The sequence below is a fragment of the Mercenaria mercenaria genome, chromosome 10, assembly GCF_021730395.1.
Source record: "Mercenaria mercenaria strain notata chromosome 10, MADL_Memer_1, whole genome shotgun sequence".
Taxonomy (NCBI): domain Eukaryota; kingdom Metazoa; phylum Mollusca; class Bivalvia; order Venerida; family Veneridae; genus Mercenaria; species Mercenaria mercenaria.
The window spans coordinates 38,114,211-38,130,011 of record NC_069370.1 but is presented as its reverse complement, the minus strand read 5'-3'; the positions used below and the strand labels follow the sequence as shown (position 1 = coordinate 38,130,011).

The 15,801-nt window shown below is 35.6% G+C and overlaps 1 protein-coding gene across 3 annotated transcripts in view; it reads left to right on the top strand.

Moving 5' to 3' along the window:
* The window catches only part of LOC123561867 (atrial natriuretic peptide receptor 1-like), a 60,246-nt gene that overhangs the window by 17,106 nt on the left and 27,339 nt on the right, over positions 1 to 15,801 (top strand). For all 3 annotated transcript variants that reach the window (XM_053552807.1, XM_053552808.1, XM_045354534.2), the window contains exons 2-6: positions 1,607 to 1,745; positions 5,954 to 6,207; positions 8,465 to 8,573; positions 9,892 to 10,056; positions 14,662 to 14,762. In XM_053552807.1, the coding sequence (XP_053408782.1) occupies positions 1,607 to 1,745; positions 5,954 to 6,207; positions 8,465 to 8,573; positions 9,892 to 10,056; positions 14,662 to 14,762 (768 nt within the window). The remainder of the gene's footprint in view (positions 1 to 1,606; positions 1,746 to 5,953; positions 6,208 to 8,464; positions 8,574 to 9,891; positions 10,057 to 14,661; positions 14,763 to 15,801) is intronic.

Sequence of the window (15,801 nt, the reverse complement as noted above, 5' to 3'; positions counted from 1 at the left end):
AGGTTGTACCGTTAGTTTACAAACCTAAGTTGGCGACACTTGGCAGAATTATTGATTTCCATGAGCAACTTTATATTTTATCTATGTCATCCTGTTTGATTATTTTTTGACTCATTTTAATTATTTAACGATACTGACCTTGGTTCACATGCACACTTGTTTACAATTTGATCTTGGTTTAATTCTGTTATGAAAATACACGGTTTTTGCTCCGTCTGTTTCGCAAGCTGGTCTTGGTAATTTTAAAACTGTCATGGGATTTTACGTCGGTTTCGTGTGCGGCAACTTGCTATGGGTTCGTTTACAGCCGTGTTCGCAATTTGATTGTGGCTATTTTTTTTATTCTTGGTTCAGTCTACTGTTCAATATCAGATTGGTTCATTTTTCAAGGTACTACGGGATTCGAACTATGTTTATTTAAGTCTTCTTCGTTATTACATTTTGGATCTGATGTAATGGATACGACATAACATTGCGCCTTTGGGTTGCAACTGTCCTATGTGCTAGAGGCTGGATGCGGTATATAAGATATGTGTCTTCTGTTAATGTCCAGTTCAGTAATGTACCATAAACACCTTCTTTGATATTTAAACCTCAGTACTGTTCATTATTTATTTCTGTACATGTTGAAAACTCACCCATAACCAAACTACGGGCTAACCTCATGTGAGCGGGGATTTAATCACATGCAGGCAACTAAGAGAGGTTGTCTTCAATAAACTTCATTTACACTATTACAGAAAATGGTCATTAAACATTTAGATACATGTATGATCGATGACTTATTTTAGTTCAATTTTTTCGCTTTTTACAACCGTGCTACATTATTATTAAGTTTATGTTTTTTTTTGGTTCATGGCAATTGCCCTTTGCACGCAAAACAGAAAAAATATTTCGATCTAACATTTGAATTTGGCTTCAATGTTTTCAGTAAACTAAGTGCACTCCTTCCTTATCCCATACCTGACCTTGACCATAAATGAATATAACGAGACGGAACTCGTTAGCCATGTTTCACTTTCATTATGTAGGCAAATTTATCGGGCATAATAACTATTTTAAATGGCGAAACGCATTTCCATTGCCTTGCATGCTTCTTGGTGCATGTAAAGTTAGAGTAGATATGTTCAGTCTACAAACAAAACTTGGTTCATTTTAGATGTGAATTCATTACTTCTTATGTTTGCCATTTTAATCTTGGTTGATATTAAGTCTGTAACAAAAAGGACATACGCTGCATTTTGGTTTTGGTTCATATTAAACCTTCTAAGAGATTCGAGTAGTTTTATGACACTATAATACGGGTTAATTTCTTTTCTTGATTTGTCTTTCGTTTTTTGTTCATATATTTACCCCGAAATTGATCTTTGTTAAATTTATAATATTCTTCAATATTTTGACTTACTCATGTTCTGTTTAAGAGGTAGGTTTGACAAGACTATTGTCCGTAGTATTTTATATTTCTCTGTTGTGGTTCGTGTTTAGTCAAGACAATTCTGGTTTTACGTCTTTGACAAACACTGCATGCTTGGTTTGACTTTTATCTTTTTATTGTACTAAATGAAATATATATTAGATATTGAATCAGCTGTGTTTTGTTTTACAGGTTAACTCAAGTCCGGACCTCGTGTACTTACGAAGGGAAAATGTGACACTTGACTTCACGGTAGCCGATACTAAGTGTGATATAGGAACTGGTCTGTTTGAACTTGTCGAGATAAGCAGCTCATCAGATGCGTTCATAGGTAATGTTCTTAACACTTACCCTGCTAAATTTCTAAAATGGACTGGTCCGTCATTTAATTTGGGCAATACCATTTGTATCTTAAAGGGGTGTTTACTGAAAATATACTGAACTGACTGATTAGCGACCAGTGCAGGCTGATCTTGGTCTGCACTGGTCGCAAAGGCAGAATCACTTGCCGCCAGCAGGCTAAAGATTAACAAAGCATTAATCGTTTCTTCTGATTGTTGATATAGAAAACACGCGACAAATAATATTATGTTATTTGATATTCATACTCTGACGTTGATACATTCCTCTTTTGTTATAATGATCACTATTTAATTTTTGACTCAGTTCCATCCATATGTATATGCACCGTGCTGTCTCAACACAGTTCGCAAAGCTGGAAAATATGTTTATCTACATATAGAAGGCATAATTTTTGGCAAAGAAGCGTTTTAGTTTCGTTGTATTAAAGCTTAACAGTTTATACTTTATCTATTACACCTTCTTTTAGATTTTGTTTTAATCTTATTAATCGAAATCAAAGGACTGCCAGAAGCAATCATTTGGAGTTGTTTTGATCTGCTTTTATCTTTGAAAGGTATCAAACATATTGGCACATAAAATAATTTTACTGTAAACCTTTCTATTAAATTGTCGTGTTTCTAAGGCCATTCAGCAGATATTTTCTTCCTCTACTGGCTTAGAAATTTGATATCTCATAACACAGTGCTAAGCAGGGTTAAAAACAACTACAAAAGCAACAAATTACCTGTTAGAAGTAGAAAGTAGGTATGTCTGTTACTTCATACTGGTGCTAATTAAGGATGTAAAATATTGGTGTAGACCAGTCTTCAAAAGCAGAATTGTCGTCTGGAATTTGAACATAGTCTCAAAACTCAGCTTTATAACTTTGAGTCCACTGAGTCCAAATTTGTCTCAAATCTGTGATACAATGATACGGCATCAGGACAGGATACGAAAGCTTGAGTCATGATTATTGACATAGGTACATGTTTTAGATACCGTGGTGTATATTGACAGTGTTATAAGAATAGCTATTACTCTTTAAGTAAAACTTTAATGAGGACAACGTATCTAAAGGGAGGGGATGGGGTGGGTGGAGGGAGCAATATACTGGGATAATTCATTTGTTGCAAAGTAGTTTAAAACGAAAATTACAGAATAAATCAGGGGTTACTTTTATCTGATTCAAACAGACAGATAGAACTGAATGTTAAACTCTCGTGAAAGTTAAGCACATTGTTTATAGATAAAATCATTGGAGACAAGCAAAGCAATGATAAGAGAAAAACGTGTTTAAATTTGGTAGAGCGCATCCTGTTTTATTTTTTTATTTTTGATTGACATTACAAAAATGAAACGCTAAGTCTACGCCAGCAGATGATAAATTTCATGTAAATAATGAGAAAAGTCGGTGAGAAAATGTAATGAACAGTTCTTTTATTGTTCCCCTATGGCTGACGACGGTGCGTTCTTGTTGTTATTTCAGATATGACTTGGCATCAGAGAGCAGAGAAATGAACCAAATGTTTTCATTTTTTAACAGTTAAAAATAGTTTTGATTTATTTATCCCCCCCGCCAAAGGCGAAGGGGATATTAGAAATGCTCTCCGTCCGTCCGTGCGTGCGTGCGTGCGTCCGTCCGTCCGCAACGATCTTTGTCCGGAGCATAACTCCAAAAGTACTGGAGGGATTTTCTTCAAACTTCATAAACTGATAGAACACATTGGGAGGAAGTGCAGTGTGCAAGAACAATAACTCCACCTTGCCTATTTTTTGAGTTATTACCCTTTATCATATTTTCTTAAACAATTTTGTTTTGAGCATAACTCCAAAAGTACTGGAGGGATTTTCTTCAGACTTCATACACTGATAGAACACATTGGGAGGAAGTGCAGTGTGCAAGAACAATAACTCTACCTTGCCTATTTTTTGAGTTATTCCCCTTTATCATATTTTCTTAAACAATTTTGTCCGGAGCATAACTCCAAAAGTACTGGAGGGATTTTCTTCAAACTTCATACACTGATAGAACACATTAGGAGGAAGTGCAGTGTGCAAGAACAATAACTCTACCCTGCCTATTTTTTGAGTTATTCCCCTTTATCATATTTTCTTTAAAAAATTTGTCCAGAGCATAACTCCAAAAGTACTGGAGGGATTTTCTTCAAACTTCATACACTGATAGAACACATTAGGAGGAAGTGCAGTGTGCAAGAACAATAACTCTACCTTGCCTACTTTTTGAGTTATTCCCCTTTATCATATTTTCTTAAAAAAAGATGTCTGCAGCATATCTTTTTCCTGCATGGAGGGATTTTGATATATCTTGGCACAAATGTTCACCACCACAAGATGGAGTGTCGTGCGCAAGAACCAAGTCCCTAGTTCTAAGGTCAAGGTCACACTTAGAGGTCAAAGGATACAAGAATGAAAACCTTGTCCGGAGCACTTCTTCTTCATGCATAGAGGGATTTTGATATAACTTGGCACAAATGTTCACTACCGCAAGACAGAGTGTCGTGCGCAAGATCCAGGTCCCTAGGTCTAAGGTCAAGGTCACACTTAGAGGCCAAAGGTCAGATACAAGAACTTTGTCCGAAGCATTTCTTCTTCATGCATGGAGGGACTAGATGTAACTTGGCACAATTATACACCATCATGAGACGAAGTGTCATGCGCAGTTCCCTTCTTTAGAATTACTTCTCTTTGTTGTTACTTTAAATAGCTTTTATTGTAACTTTTTCATTACTAGTCGTAGGGAAAAATCGAGACCACTTTTCAGTAGTACAACATGCATGCTACATCCAATTTTGAGGTGTATTTTGACCAATCTCTACCTAGTAAAGATTTTTGTGTGGACTTACAATTTTTCTTTTTTTAAAGATTAACTTCCATTAGTTGTTACTATAAATAACTTATGTTGTAACATTTTTATAATTGACCACAGGGAAAAAACAAGACCACTTTTCTGTGGTACAACCTGGATGTTACTTTCCAATTTTAGGTGTATTTTAAGACATCTCTACCTGGTAAGGAGTTTTTTTGTGGACTTAGAAAAACAAAAGACTTACAATGATTACTAAACAACCACAAAATTAAAATTCCATTTGCAAATACAGCTGCTAGAGTAAAGAAATTTGCTGTGACGGGCATATATTGTGACATTCTGGCACTCTTTTTCCCTGTTAGCTTTCCATTCCTTCTTTTTACAGTAGCCATATAGAAAAACATCATACAGCTATACTGTTCATGAAAATTAATAAAATTTGGCAGTAAACCACTTCACCACTGAATAATTCTTTCCTCCACATCTTTAAAACCCGTGATGTGGACCACAACTGAACGGTTTTTCAAAGCTTCTCCCAAAAAAAAAAATATTTTCAGACACAAACTTACCAGGAACTTTAGCCTTCAATTATAATATGCCCGGCGGGGGGATTGGCCATGTCTAACATGGCTCTTGTTAAAAGCTAAATTTGCTAAATGTAGAGACAATAATGTTTCAAAGCAATTTTTAGGAAGCTTGCCACGTGTAACATATGCTTGGCAAACGTTCACTTCATTTTCCGTTTTGTAGCGGGATGTATTAGCTATGGCGTTGTCCGTCTGTCAACTTGTTCATTTCCGGACGGACTCTTAATTTAGAAAGTATTATATCTACGGTACTCAAGCTTTACGCAAGTACTAAGTGCTAATTGTTCCAATGACAATGACAATCAAAATTGTGAAATACCCCTGTTCAAATGGGGTCAATGACTTAGAGGACAAGGCCCTGTCTTAACTTTAATATATATTTGTCGTCAGAAAGTGTTATATTATTGTTTTTAAAGTTTAACTCTAAACACTGACTAAATGCAACTTGATAATATATCACGTTTGTTTTTGGAGTCGGTTGCTCAAAGGCTATTTTCACTGGGCTCTGTCTTACATTTCTGGAGTTTTAAGTTAGAAATTATTATATCTACGGTTTTAAAACTTACTCAATGACTTAATACAATTAATTTTTGTGTTTACATTCGAGAAAACGGCGTTTTAGATTGATTACTTCGGAGCTCTTACTACATATCGTGGTATTAGTAAATCAAAATGAAAATATCTTGACATAGACGTATGGTGCATAATTAACAGTTATTTCAAGTAAGACTATTAGTACCATTTTAAATATTGTGTTGAATTTGTGATAAACTTTTTACCTAGGTCCAGGTTGTGATTCACTTTGCAAGCCAGCTGGACTGTTAGCCGGTAAGTGGAACAAGCCAATGATTAGCTACAGCTGTTCGTCCAGGCTTCTGAGTGATCGTAAAAATTACCCGACCTTCGCCAGGACAACGGCACTGTACGGGGAGATGTCTTATTTTATCATCGACATTATAAAGTACTATCATTGGGATAGGGTAGTTCTGGTGGAAGGACCGGAGAGTATTTGGCGGGAAACTGTTGGAGAATATCAGGTAATGGTTATCGGCTTGTAGATATTGTATCAAAATGTACACAATTGTCATGTCTTACGTTGAATTACGTAAACCAAATATCAAATAACGTTACATTTCCATATTGTAAGATCGGTATGCTTAGATGTATATCATATTTAAGTTCAGAAGCTTTATTAACCCGTCAACCTTTATACTTTCTATTTTTATTTTATTAGTGTACGCTAATGCAATCTTAACTAGTTTTCACCAGTTATCACGAAAGAAAACGGTGTGTGTGCCAATGAGTCGTACATTTTGAGACGAACGACAACGATATACTGTAGAAAATATTCTGCTCATTTTTATCTGCTTTTTTGATATTTTCATGCAGAGTAATATATTTTAATATTATGCGATTGTGCAGAGTTATACGTATAAATTTAAATAAAATATAGCTTGAGACATATTTATTCTATTTTGTTTTAGGTTTTGTTCATTCACAAAAGCTGCAACTGCTCGTTTATCGAAGGCAGAACGTGTTTTATCTAAATTTACAGTTCGCTCAAGTTGCTCTGCCAATGAAATTTGCTCCATTTCGTTCAAACCTGGCCATTCTATTTCACATACAATTGTCACATCAACTGTATGTATCAAATCTAATTGTTAAATGTTGCTATTTAATAGACTCCGCCTAATAACACTGTACCTGAGTAGGGGCTAACTGTACTAGGCCGGTTATAAGTTTAGGATATTAATTTCTCGTTTCGCTGACGCTCGCTCGAAATGTCTTAAAACTGTTTTATTCAACTTATAACCCATACTTATTTGCACCCGATTGCGCATAACTCTCTTTGAAGTTGAGGGTATCGTAGCTTTATTTATGAATCTAACGAGCTACATTACTATGTATTAAGTTCTAAGATGAGATTATGTTAGAAATCAGAAAGTTAAAATCAGACTAAATGGAACTGTGAGTGTTTTCTAGATCTATGATTCTCTCTGATATTCGCGTTTAAGATATTTTAGATTGCAAAATGTTTATATGTCTAACATGTACATTTCTATAATTATGATAGTAGAATTTAATTCATTAAATGTTCAAAATAGGTTTTGCCATGTGGCAGCTGTAAAATGGCTTCCCGTACTTGGATTCATTGTTGTTATATTTTCTGGTCCTTCTGAATCATGGAGTACATTCATTTATACTGACTTAAGCCGGTGCTGGGGGGGGGGGGGGGGGGGTGTTGCATATTTCATTACCTCTCATGAACAGACTCAGTCTGCTATTATGTTGCTTGGTTGCGTTCTTTGCTTCAAAAAGAAATTTTTATCAGAGATTTCATTACTATTCGTAGTCGAAGTAAACGCTTATCATGCTGGACACGATTGATTCTGCCTATGCGACCAGTGTAGATCATGATCAGCCTGCACATCCGTGCAGTCTGATCATGACCTGCACTGTTCGCTATTCAGTCAGTATATTTTTGGTAATCACCCCTTTTAACATTTATTGGTGCTGTCCAAATTGAAAGAAGGACAAGTTCATTGTAGAAAATTAGCAGGGTAAGGGTTAATAAGCTAAATCAGTTGAAATTGTTAGCTAGTTTGTTCCTTCACTCGTCATATTCTGCGAATATTTAGCAAGTAAAAGCTTTTATAGCCTTCCATCATGTGTTATCATTAGCCAGCTCGACTACTTAATGATAATTATTCTATATCCATTACGAAGCACGATAGAAAATCATTTGAAATATTGTCATGAAGTGGCGATGGATCTTTTAAAAAAATGAGTGTTATGTGCAGTGTGTCATAACATATGAGGTTATTGGCCCAATTACTACGCTTTTAGAATAATTGCACATTACTTTCACATCCGGTTTGAATGACGAAGATAAATTCCTGAAGCCGGATTTAGATTGCGCAATAATTTTAAAACCTGCAAGTAGAGTGTTACTAGATATCAATCTTATTAAATTAATATTCATTTTATAATAGATGTGCATTGTATAGTTTGCTTTTTCGTTAACTAAGATATTTAGAGAGCAAAGTTAACACTTTTACATCTTGAAGAATTTGACATAATTTGGAGGTAAAAAGTTCTACATTTAAATTTTCAGAACAGGCTATGCTGTAGCATTTTGAACATAAATGATTAACTATTTTCTAACAGGATGAGGCAGCAAAAATCTACATTTGATTCATAGCTGTTGAAAAAATGTAATCAGCTATTTGTCTATTACATTGTTATATTTTTTATCATATTTTGTTGATAACATTGGCTATATTGGTTTTCCAGCAAATGTTCGAGAAAAACGGTATAATTACAGACATAATGAGTATTCCGTCGGATGCGACACATGCCATACTTGAGAAGCATCTCAAACACGTGACAGCTCAGGCTAAAGGTCAGTTTCTAGTCGGTTTTATAGGTCGGGAGGGTATCATTGTAGTTTATAGGTCATATGATATACACGTATTAAATGACTTGCCGACAATATATAAATATACATAAGGAGTTATGTAATAAAACTGAATATTATAACTAAATCTTGGATAATGGTTACTTAAGAGTTAAATCAGACGTGTACACTTGATTTACATGTAAATATACAAATGTTCATTTCACACTGGAACTTAAAGTGTAACCGACGTCTCTAAAATCTAAATATTTAATCAACAGCTCGAAAATTGCAATAAATAAGTCAGTTATTAGTATACATTCATCTGGTAAGTTTATTGATTTATTGAATCATTTATTTAAACAATGTCATGCACACTAATGGTCACTACAGCTTTAAATGATAAGCTAAAATTCGGTTGTTGTTCTCATATTGAAAATTTCTACCCCTCGACTTTGTCTGTTTTGCTTAACAATTTCAGTGTATGAACTATAACCTATACTTGATACCAACAGAAAGCAACTCTTTTTCTTCCGCTTAGTAGTACGCTCTGGTATGCGTAACGTTATTGTGTCAAGGAACATAATGATCTTGTAAACTGAAATCGTCATAATTCAGATACTCAATGCCTGCAATGTCACTATAAAAGATGTGGTAACAAAGTCAAACTTTATTTACGAGACATTTGTCTCATCGCGAATCAGAAAAATCAAGTAATTGAAAGCTTTCAAACGTTATAGAGTTAAGGATCTTATAGCGTCTTTATAAAAACTTCTTGAAATGTAGGACAATAACAAAATTATAAAGATAAAGCACGCAGACCAGTCCATTAACAGATTACACTAGTCAAGATCAAAAGATATTCGATGACAGTTTTGACAATCTATTAAGACTCGTTTTTTGAACATGGAAGTTATGACTATTACAAAGCAGTCGAAGATTAACATTAGAGAGAAAATTAGAGAAGTGAGATGAAAATTCCTCAAATGAGCCGCGCCATGGGAAAACCAACATAGTGGCTTTGCGACCAGCATGAATCCAGACCAGCCTGCGCATTTTTCTTGCAAGGACGGGTACCTAGTTAGAACCACATACCATCCGTAAGCGGATTGGCTTTCTCACATGAAAGAATTCAATACGAAAAGCGAAATATTTTAGCCCCCAGCGTTGAAGGGCAAGTGTTTTGAAGCCAGTGACCTTATCTATTCGGCCACGGTAGCCTGCTAAAACACCACACAAAGCTGTACAAAATGAGTAAAAATGTCAGCAACTGAAAAATTTGTTTTGTTAATTGTTTTGATGGTATTTTATTCTTTATTTGCAGTTTTCATAATATGTGCTTACGGACTTGATGTACTGTATGTACTATGCGCCGCCGACTCTGCCAAAATGTTGAATGGCGATCATGCATTTATAACCATAGATTTTGCATACATGACGCAGACAAAACCGGAAGGCCGACCGTGTAACTTGAATACAATTTTAGAAGGTTTGTTATTATTACTTGTATGCATTTATAATTTATATGTTACTCTAATATGGTGAAAAAAAATCGACAATGATCAAATTTCTTTTCATACAATATTTATAGGGTATTAGCTTTGTACCGAAAAATATGCACGAGTTTTGCAGCGAGTGCACATTTTTCGATGCAAAACTAAATAATCTTTTTTATTACATACGTATTTTCACCTCTTGGTATTGTATAATTATTATGAATTTGTTCAAGAGCCTAAATTAAACAGACAATGCTGACGCAAATAAAAAACTATCGGAACAACAAGCATTAAAATGACGCCAGGTAGACGTCAATATGAAAAATATTAACGTTTCCAGTTCAAGTGTTACTCAACGGAGAGTCAAAACGAGAATGCGATCAATTGGAGTCTCTCTCTCTCTCCGTACAATAAATATTCAAGATTTAAAATTTTAAGTGTCTTAATTTTATAATTGACTTGAATACACACAAATATAATTTTATTATTATACTGGTATGGCGTGTAATGTGTTGCAATATTATATCTTCTATAATTATTGTCTATCTTTATATATTTATTCAATGTCTTAAAATATTTATTGTAAAACAGAAATATGTTTTTAATGTTTTCATATTCTTTTCTATGTTTTGAAATAATAATTGTAAAACTAAAAACAGTCTGCAATGCGACAAAATATTTATTCGATATTTTCCATTTATTTATTCGATCCTACAAAATATTTTTTTTTTGCAAAATAAAAATATTTATTGTATACCATGAAATATTTATTCTAAAATTTAATATTTTTATTTAATCCTACAAAATTTTTGTTCGATGCAACAGTAATAATTTTGTATAAAACGTAAATATGTAATGTATCTGCTTAAAATAGTTGTTCGAAAGAATTCTGGGTAAATTGCTATATTGCGGCCAATCTGCGGAAAACTGCGGCGCATTTTATTAATTTGCCCGTTTTGGAAAAAACGGACGTATTAGCCTGTGCTGGTGCGTGCGCCCATCTATTCGTCCGTCTGTCCGTCCGTCCGTCATAATTCGTGTCTGAAGCATAACTTTATAACCATTGACTTTAAACTTGGCATATAGGTAGATGGTGATGAGACAATGTATAGACAACTTAAATCGGCTCTTTAGGTGAAAGGTCAAGGTCACAAGCTGAGCTAAAAGGTCAAAACTGAACATCATATTTCGTGTCCGGAGCATAGCTAAATAACCATTCAAGGTATTGACTTCAAATTTGGCATTTTCTTAGGTGGCGATGAGGATCAAAGTTCAAGGTCACAAATTGAGCTTAAAGATGAAATTTGTAAGTTTAATTCCATGTCCGGGAACCCCCCCCTCCCCAACTTATTAACCATTCAAGGTATCGACTTCAAACTAGGGGTGTAGGTATGTGGTAATGAGACGATGTGCAGAGTGCTGAAACCAGGGTAGACAAGGTCAGATCTTCCTATCATAGTTCATGTCCAGACCATATACATCCCCGGACCACAAAAAACTTCTTTATTTTCATTTACACCCCTATCCCCATCTACACTGTACCATAACCACCTACCCAACCAACCCCACGCCCTACGAATTATTTTTTCTCCCCCCCCCCCCCCCCTTTCTAGCTCACCTGTCACAAAGTGACAAGGTGAGCTTTTGTGATCACGTGGCGTCCGTCGTCCGTGCGTCCGTGCGTAAACCTTTGCTTGTGACCACTCTAGAGGTCACATTTTTGCGACCTTGTGACCTCTCTAGAGGTCACATTTTTCATGGGATCTTTATTAAAGGTCAAGTTCGAAACTGGGTTACGTGCGGTCCAAAACTAGGTCAGTAGGTATAAAAATAGAAAACCTTGTGGCCTCTCTAGAGGCCAAACTTTTCAATGGATCTTCATGAAAGTTAGTCAGAATGTTTATCAGATAATATCTAGGTCATGTTCGAAACTGGGTCATGTGTCACCAAAAACTAGGTCAGTAGGTCAAATAATAAAAAACCTTGTGACCTTTCTAGAGGCCATATTTTTCATTGGATCTGTATGAAAATTGATCTGAATGTTTATCTTGATGATATCTAGGTCAAGTTAGAAACTGGGTCAACTGCGGTGATATGATCAAGTTTTGACATAGAGCACATAGGCATATACATTTTTACAAGATTTGAACAAATTTTGTAGAGGTCCACTAGGCAATGCTACATGTCAAATATCTAAGCTCTAGGCCTTCTGGTTTATTTTTAGAAAATTTTTGAAGATTTTCCTGTGTAAAATCAAGTGACCCCTGGGGCGGAGTCAATTTTGACCCCAGGGTCATGATTTGAACAACTTTAGTAGAGGTCTACTAGGCAATGCTACATGTCAAATATCTAAGCTCTAGGGCTTCTGGTTTTTGAGAAGAAGATTTTTTAAGATTTTCCTTTCGGTTGCCATGGCAACCAGAGTTCTGCATGGAATTCAATTCTTTGAACAATTTTAAAGAAGACCATCCAAGGAACACCCCTGTGAAGTTTCATCAAAATTGGCCTGTTGGTTTAGGAGGAGATGTTGTTTAAATGAAAGTGTGGACGGACGACGGACGAACGTACAACGGACGGACGGACGGACGTCGGACGGTGAGCGATCACAATACCTCACAGCTAAAAAGCCTTGTGACCTCTCTAGAGGCCATATTTTTGAATGGATCTTCATGAAAATTGGTCAGAATGTTTACCTTGATGATAACTAGGTCAAGTTTAAAACTGGGTGACGCACCTTCAATAACTAGGTCAGTAGGTCAAATAATAAAAAATCCTTGTGACCTCTCTAGAGGCCATATTTTTCATGGGATCTGTATGAAAATTGGTCTGAATGTTCTTCTTGATGATTTCTAGGTCAAGTTTAAAACTGGGTCAACTGCGATCAAAAACTAGGTCAGTAGGTCTAAAAATAGAAAAACCTTGTGACCTCTCTAGAGGCCATACTTGTGAATGGATCTTCATAAAAATAGGTCAGAATGTTCATCTTGATGATATCTTGTCAAGTCTGAAAGTGGATTAAGTGCCTTCAAAAACTCGGCCAGAAGGTCAAATAATAAAAAAATCCTTGTGACCTCTCTAGAGGCCATATTTTTCATGGGATCTTTATGAAAGTTGGTCTGAATGTTCATCTTGATAATATCTCGGTCAATTTTGAAAATTGGTCAAGTGCAGTCAAAAACTATGTCAGTAGGTCTGAAAATAGAAAAACCTTGTGACCTGTCTAGTGGCCATACTTTTGAATGGATCTTCATAAAAATTGGTCAGAATGTTCATCTTGATGATATCTAGGTCAACTTTGAAACTGGGTCACGTGCCGTCAATAACTAGGTCAGTAGGTCAAATAATAGAAAAACCTGATGACCTCTCTAGAGGCCATATTTTTCATGGGATTTGTATGAAAGTTGGTCTGAATGTTCATCTTGATGATATCAAGGTCAGATTCAAAACTGGGTCACATGAGCTCAAAAACTAGGTCACTATGTCAAATAATAGAAAAAACGACGTCATACTCAGTTCAAAACCGGGTCATTTGGGGACAGGTGAGCGATTCAGGACCATCATGGTCCTCTTGTTTCATTTAGCTTCTTGCCCTTTAGTATTGTGTCACATCCAAACCCCAAACACTCCCGCACCCTGCATTTTTTTATTTAATTCCTAGCTTTTAAGTAAACTGTCTCCTGTCACCAACACCGCACACACAATCCTTCTCCCCCTCCCCTCCCAATCCCTCACATGCCCCGCCAAAAAATCTTCAGATATGTGTCTTCTTTAAATTTTGCTTCCCTTTTTCTCTAAAAAAACCTTTCGGGCGTATATTGCCCCGCTAGGCGAAGCTCTTGTTTGGTATATTTCTGTTATCGATGATATGATCTATACCCTCTAGCGTTTTTTTACTGATAAAATCAGTGATAATTAAAAAATTAAGCATAAAGTACATGTATTTTTTTTTTTTATCATCGATGTAATAATTAAGATTTGGCCACATGACCGCAGAATAGGGATGTCCGCAAAATAGCAATTTACCCAGAATTCTTTCGAACAAATATTTTAAGCAGATAAAATGGATATTTACGCTTTACACACAATTATTATCGTTGCATCAATTAAAAGTTTTGTAGGATTGAACAATTTGAAAACATTGAATAAATATTTTGTCACATTGCATTTTTTTTTTTAGTTTTTACAATTAATATTTCAGAAGATAGAAAAAATATATGAAACATTGAAAAAAATATTTCTGTTTTACAATAAATATTTTAAGACATTGAATGAATATATAAAGATAGACAATAATTATGGAAGATACAATATTGCAATACATTACACGCCATATACTGGATAAATTTGCATGTTCTATGTCGGAAATTCGTTTGACAGCTTTTGCATAGCTCTTACAGATTTTCGTAGAACAATTGATTTAATAACATGAGGGTCTTGCATTGAGATTTTTATATATGGTGTCATTCCCAAAATGTTATTAGATTACTATCAAGTCTTTTCTGGCCTTTTTTATATTTTTTTTGGTTGTACAATTTTTTGTGGACTTTTTTATCACTCTGAACATTATTTAATGTTTACTAAAAGTCACTTAATTTTAGGTTTACTGGACGTAACTGTACAGCTCGATGAAGGTTACTCCGGTTATCAACTTTTCGTCAGGGAACTTGTCGAGCGCATCGGAGGAGAACGAGGTGCAGAGGTAATATCCTTGGTCTTAGGTAATTAAAAGCTAAGTTATGACAACATTCTCAAGTGTGAAGGCGGTGCAGAGGTAATGACCTTGGTCTTGGTAAATAAACTGAGTTTGGAGACCAGACCCAAAGGAGAACGCGGTGCAGAGGTAATATCCTTGGTCTTGGTAAATAAACCGAGTTTGGAGACCAGACTCAAAGGAGAACATGGTGCAGAGGTAATATCTTTGGTCTTAGGTAATTAAAAGCTGAGTTATGACAACAATTCTCAAGTGTGAACGGGGTACAGAGGTAATGACCTTGGTCTTGATAAAACATGAGTTTATTGTCCTTTCTCAAAGACGAACATGGTGCAGAGGTAATACACTTGGTCTTAGGTAACAAAATTGAGTTTGGAGACCAGACTCAAAGGAGAATGTGGTGCAGAGGCAATAACCTTTTTCTTAGGTTATAGAACATTCTTAAGGAGAACGTGGTGCAGAGGCAATTTTCGTAAGTAATTTAACCGAGTTTAGAGAGCATTCTTTAGAGGAACGTGGTGCAGAGGCAATTTTCGTAAGTAATTTAACCGAGTTTAGAGAGCATTCTTTAGAGGAACGTGGTGCAGAGGCAATTTTCGTAAGTAATTTAACTGAGTTTAGAGAGCATTCTTTAGAGGAACGTGGTGCAGAGGCAATCTTCGTAAGTAATTTAACTGAGTTTAGAGAGCATTCTTTAGAGGAACGTGGTGCAGAGGCAATTTTCGCAAGTAATTTAATCGAGTTTAGAGAGCATTCTTTAGAGGAACGTGGTGCAGAGGCAATTTTCGCAAGTAATTTAACCGAGTTTAGAGAGCATTCTTTAGAGGAACGTGGTGCAGAGGCAATTTTCGTAAGTAATTTAACCGAGTTTAGAGAGCATTCTTTAGAGGAACGTGGTGCAGAGGCAATTTTCGTAAGTAATTTAACCGAGTTTAGAGAGCATTCTTTAGAGGAACGTGGTGCAGAGGCAATTTTCGTTAGAGGAACGTGGTGCAGAGGCAATTTTCGCAAGTAATTTAACCGAGTT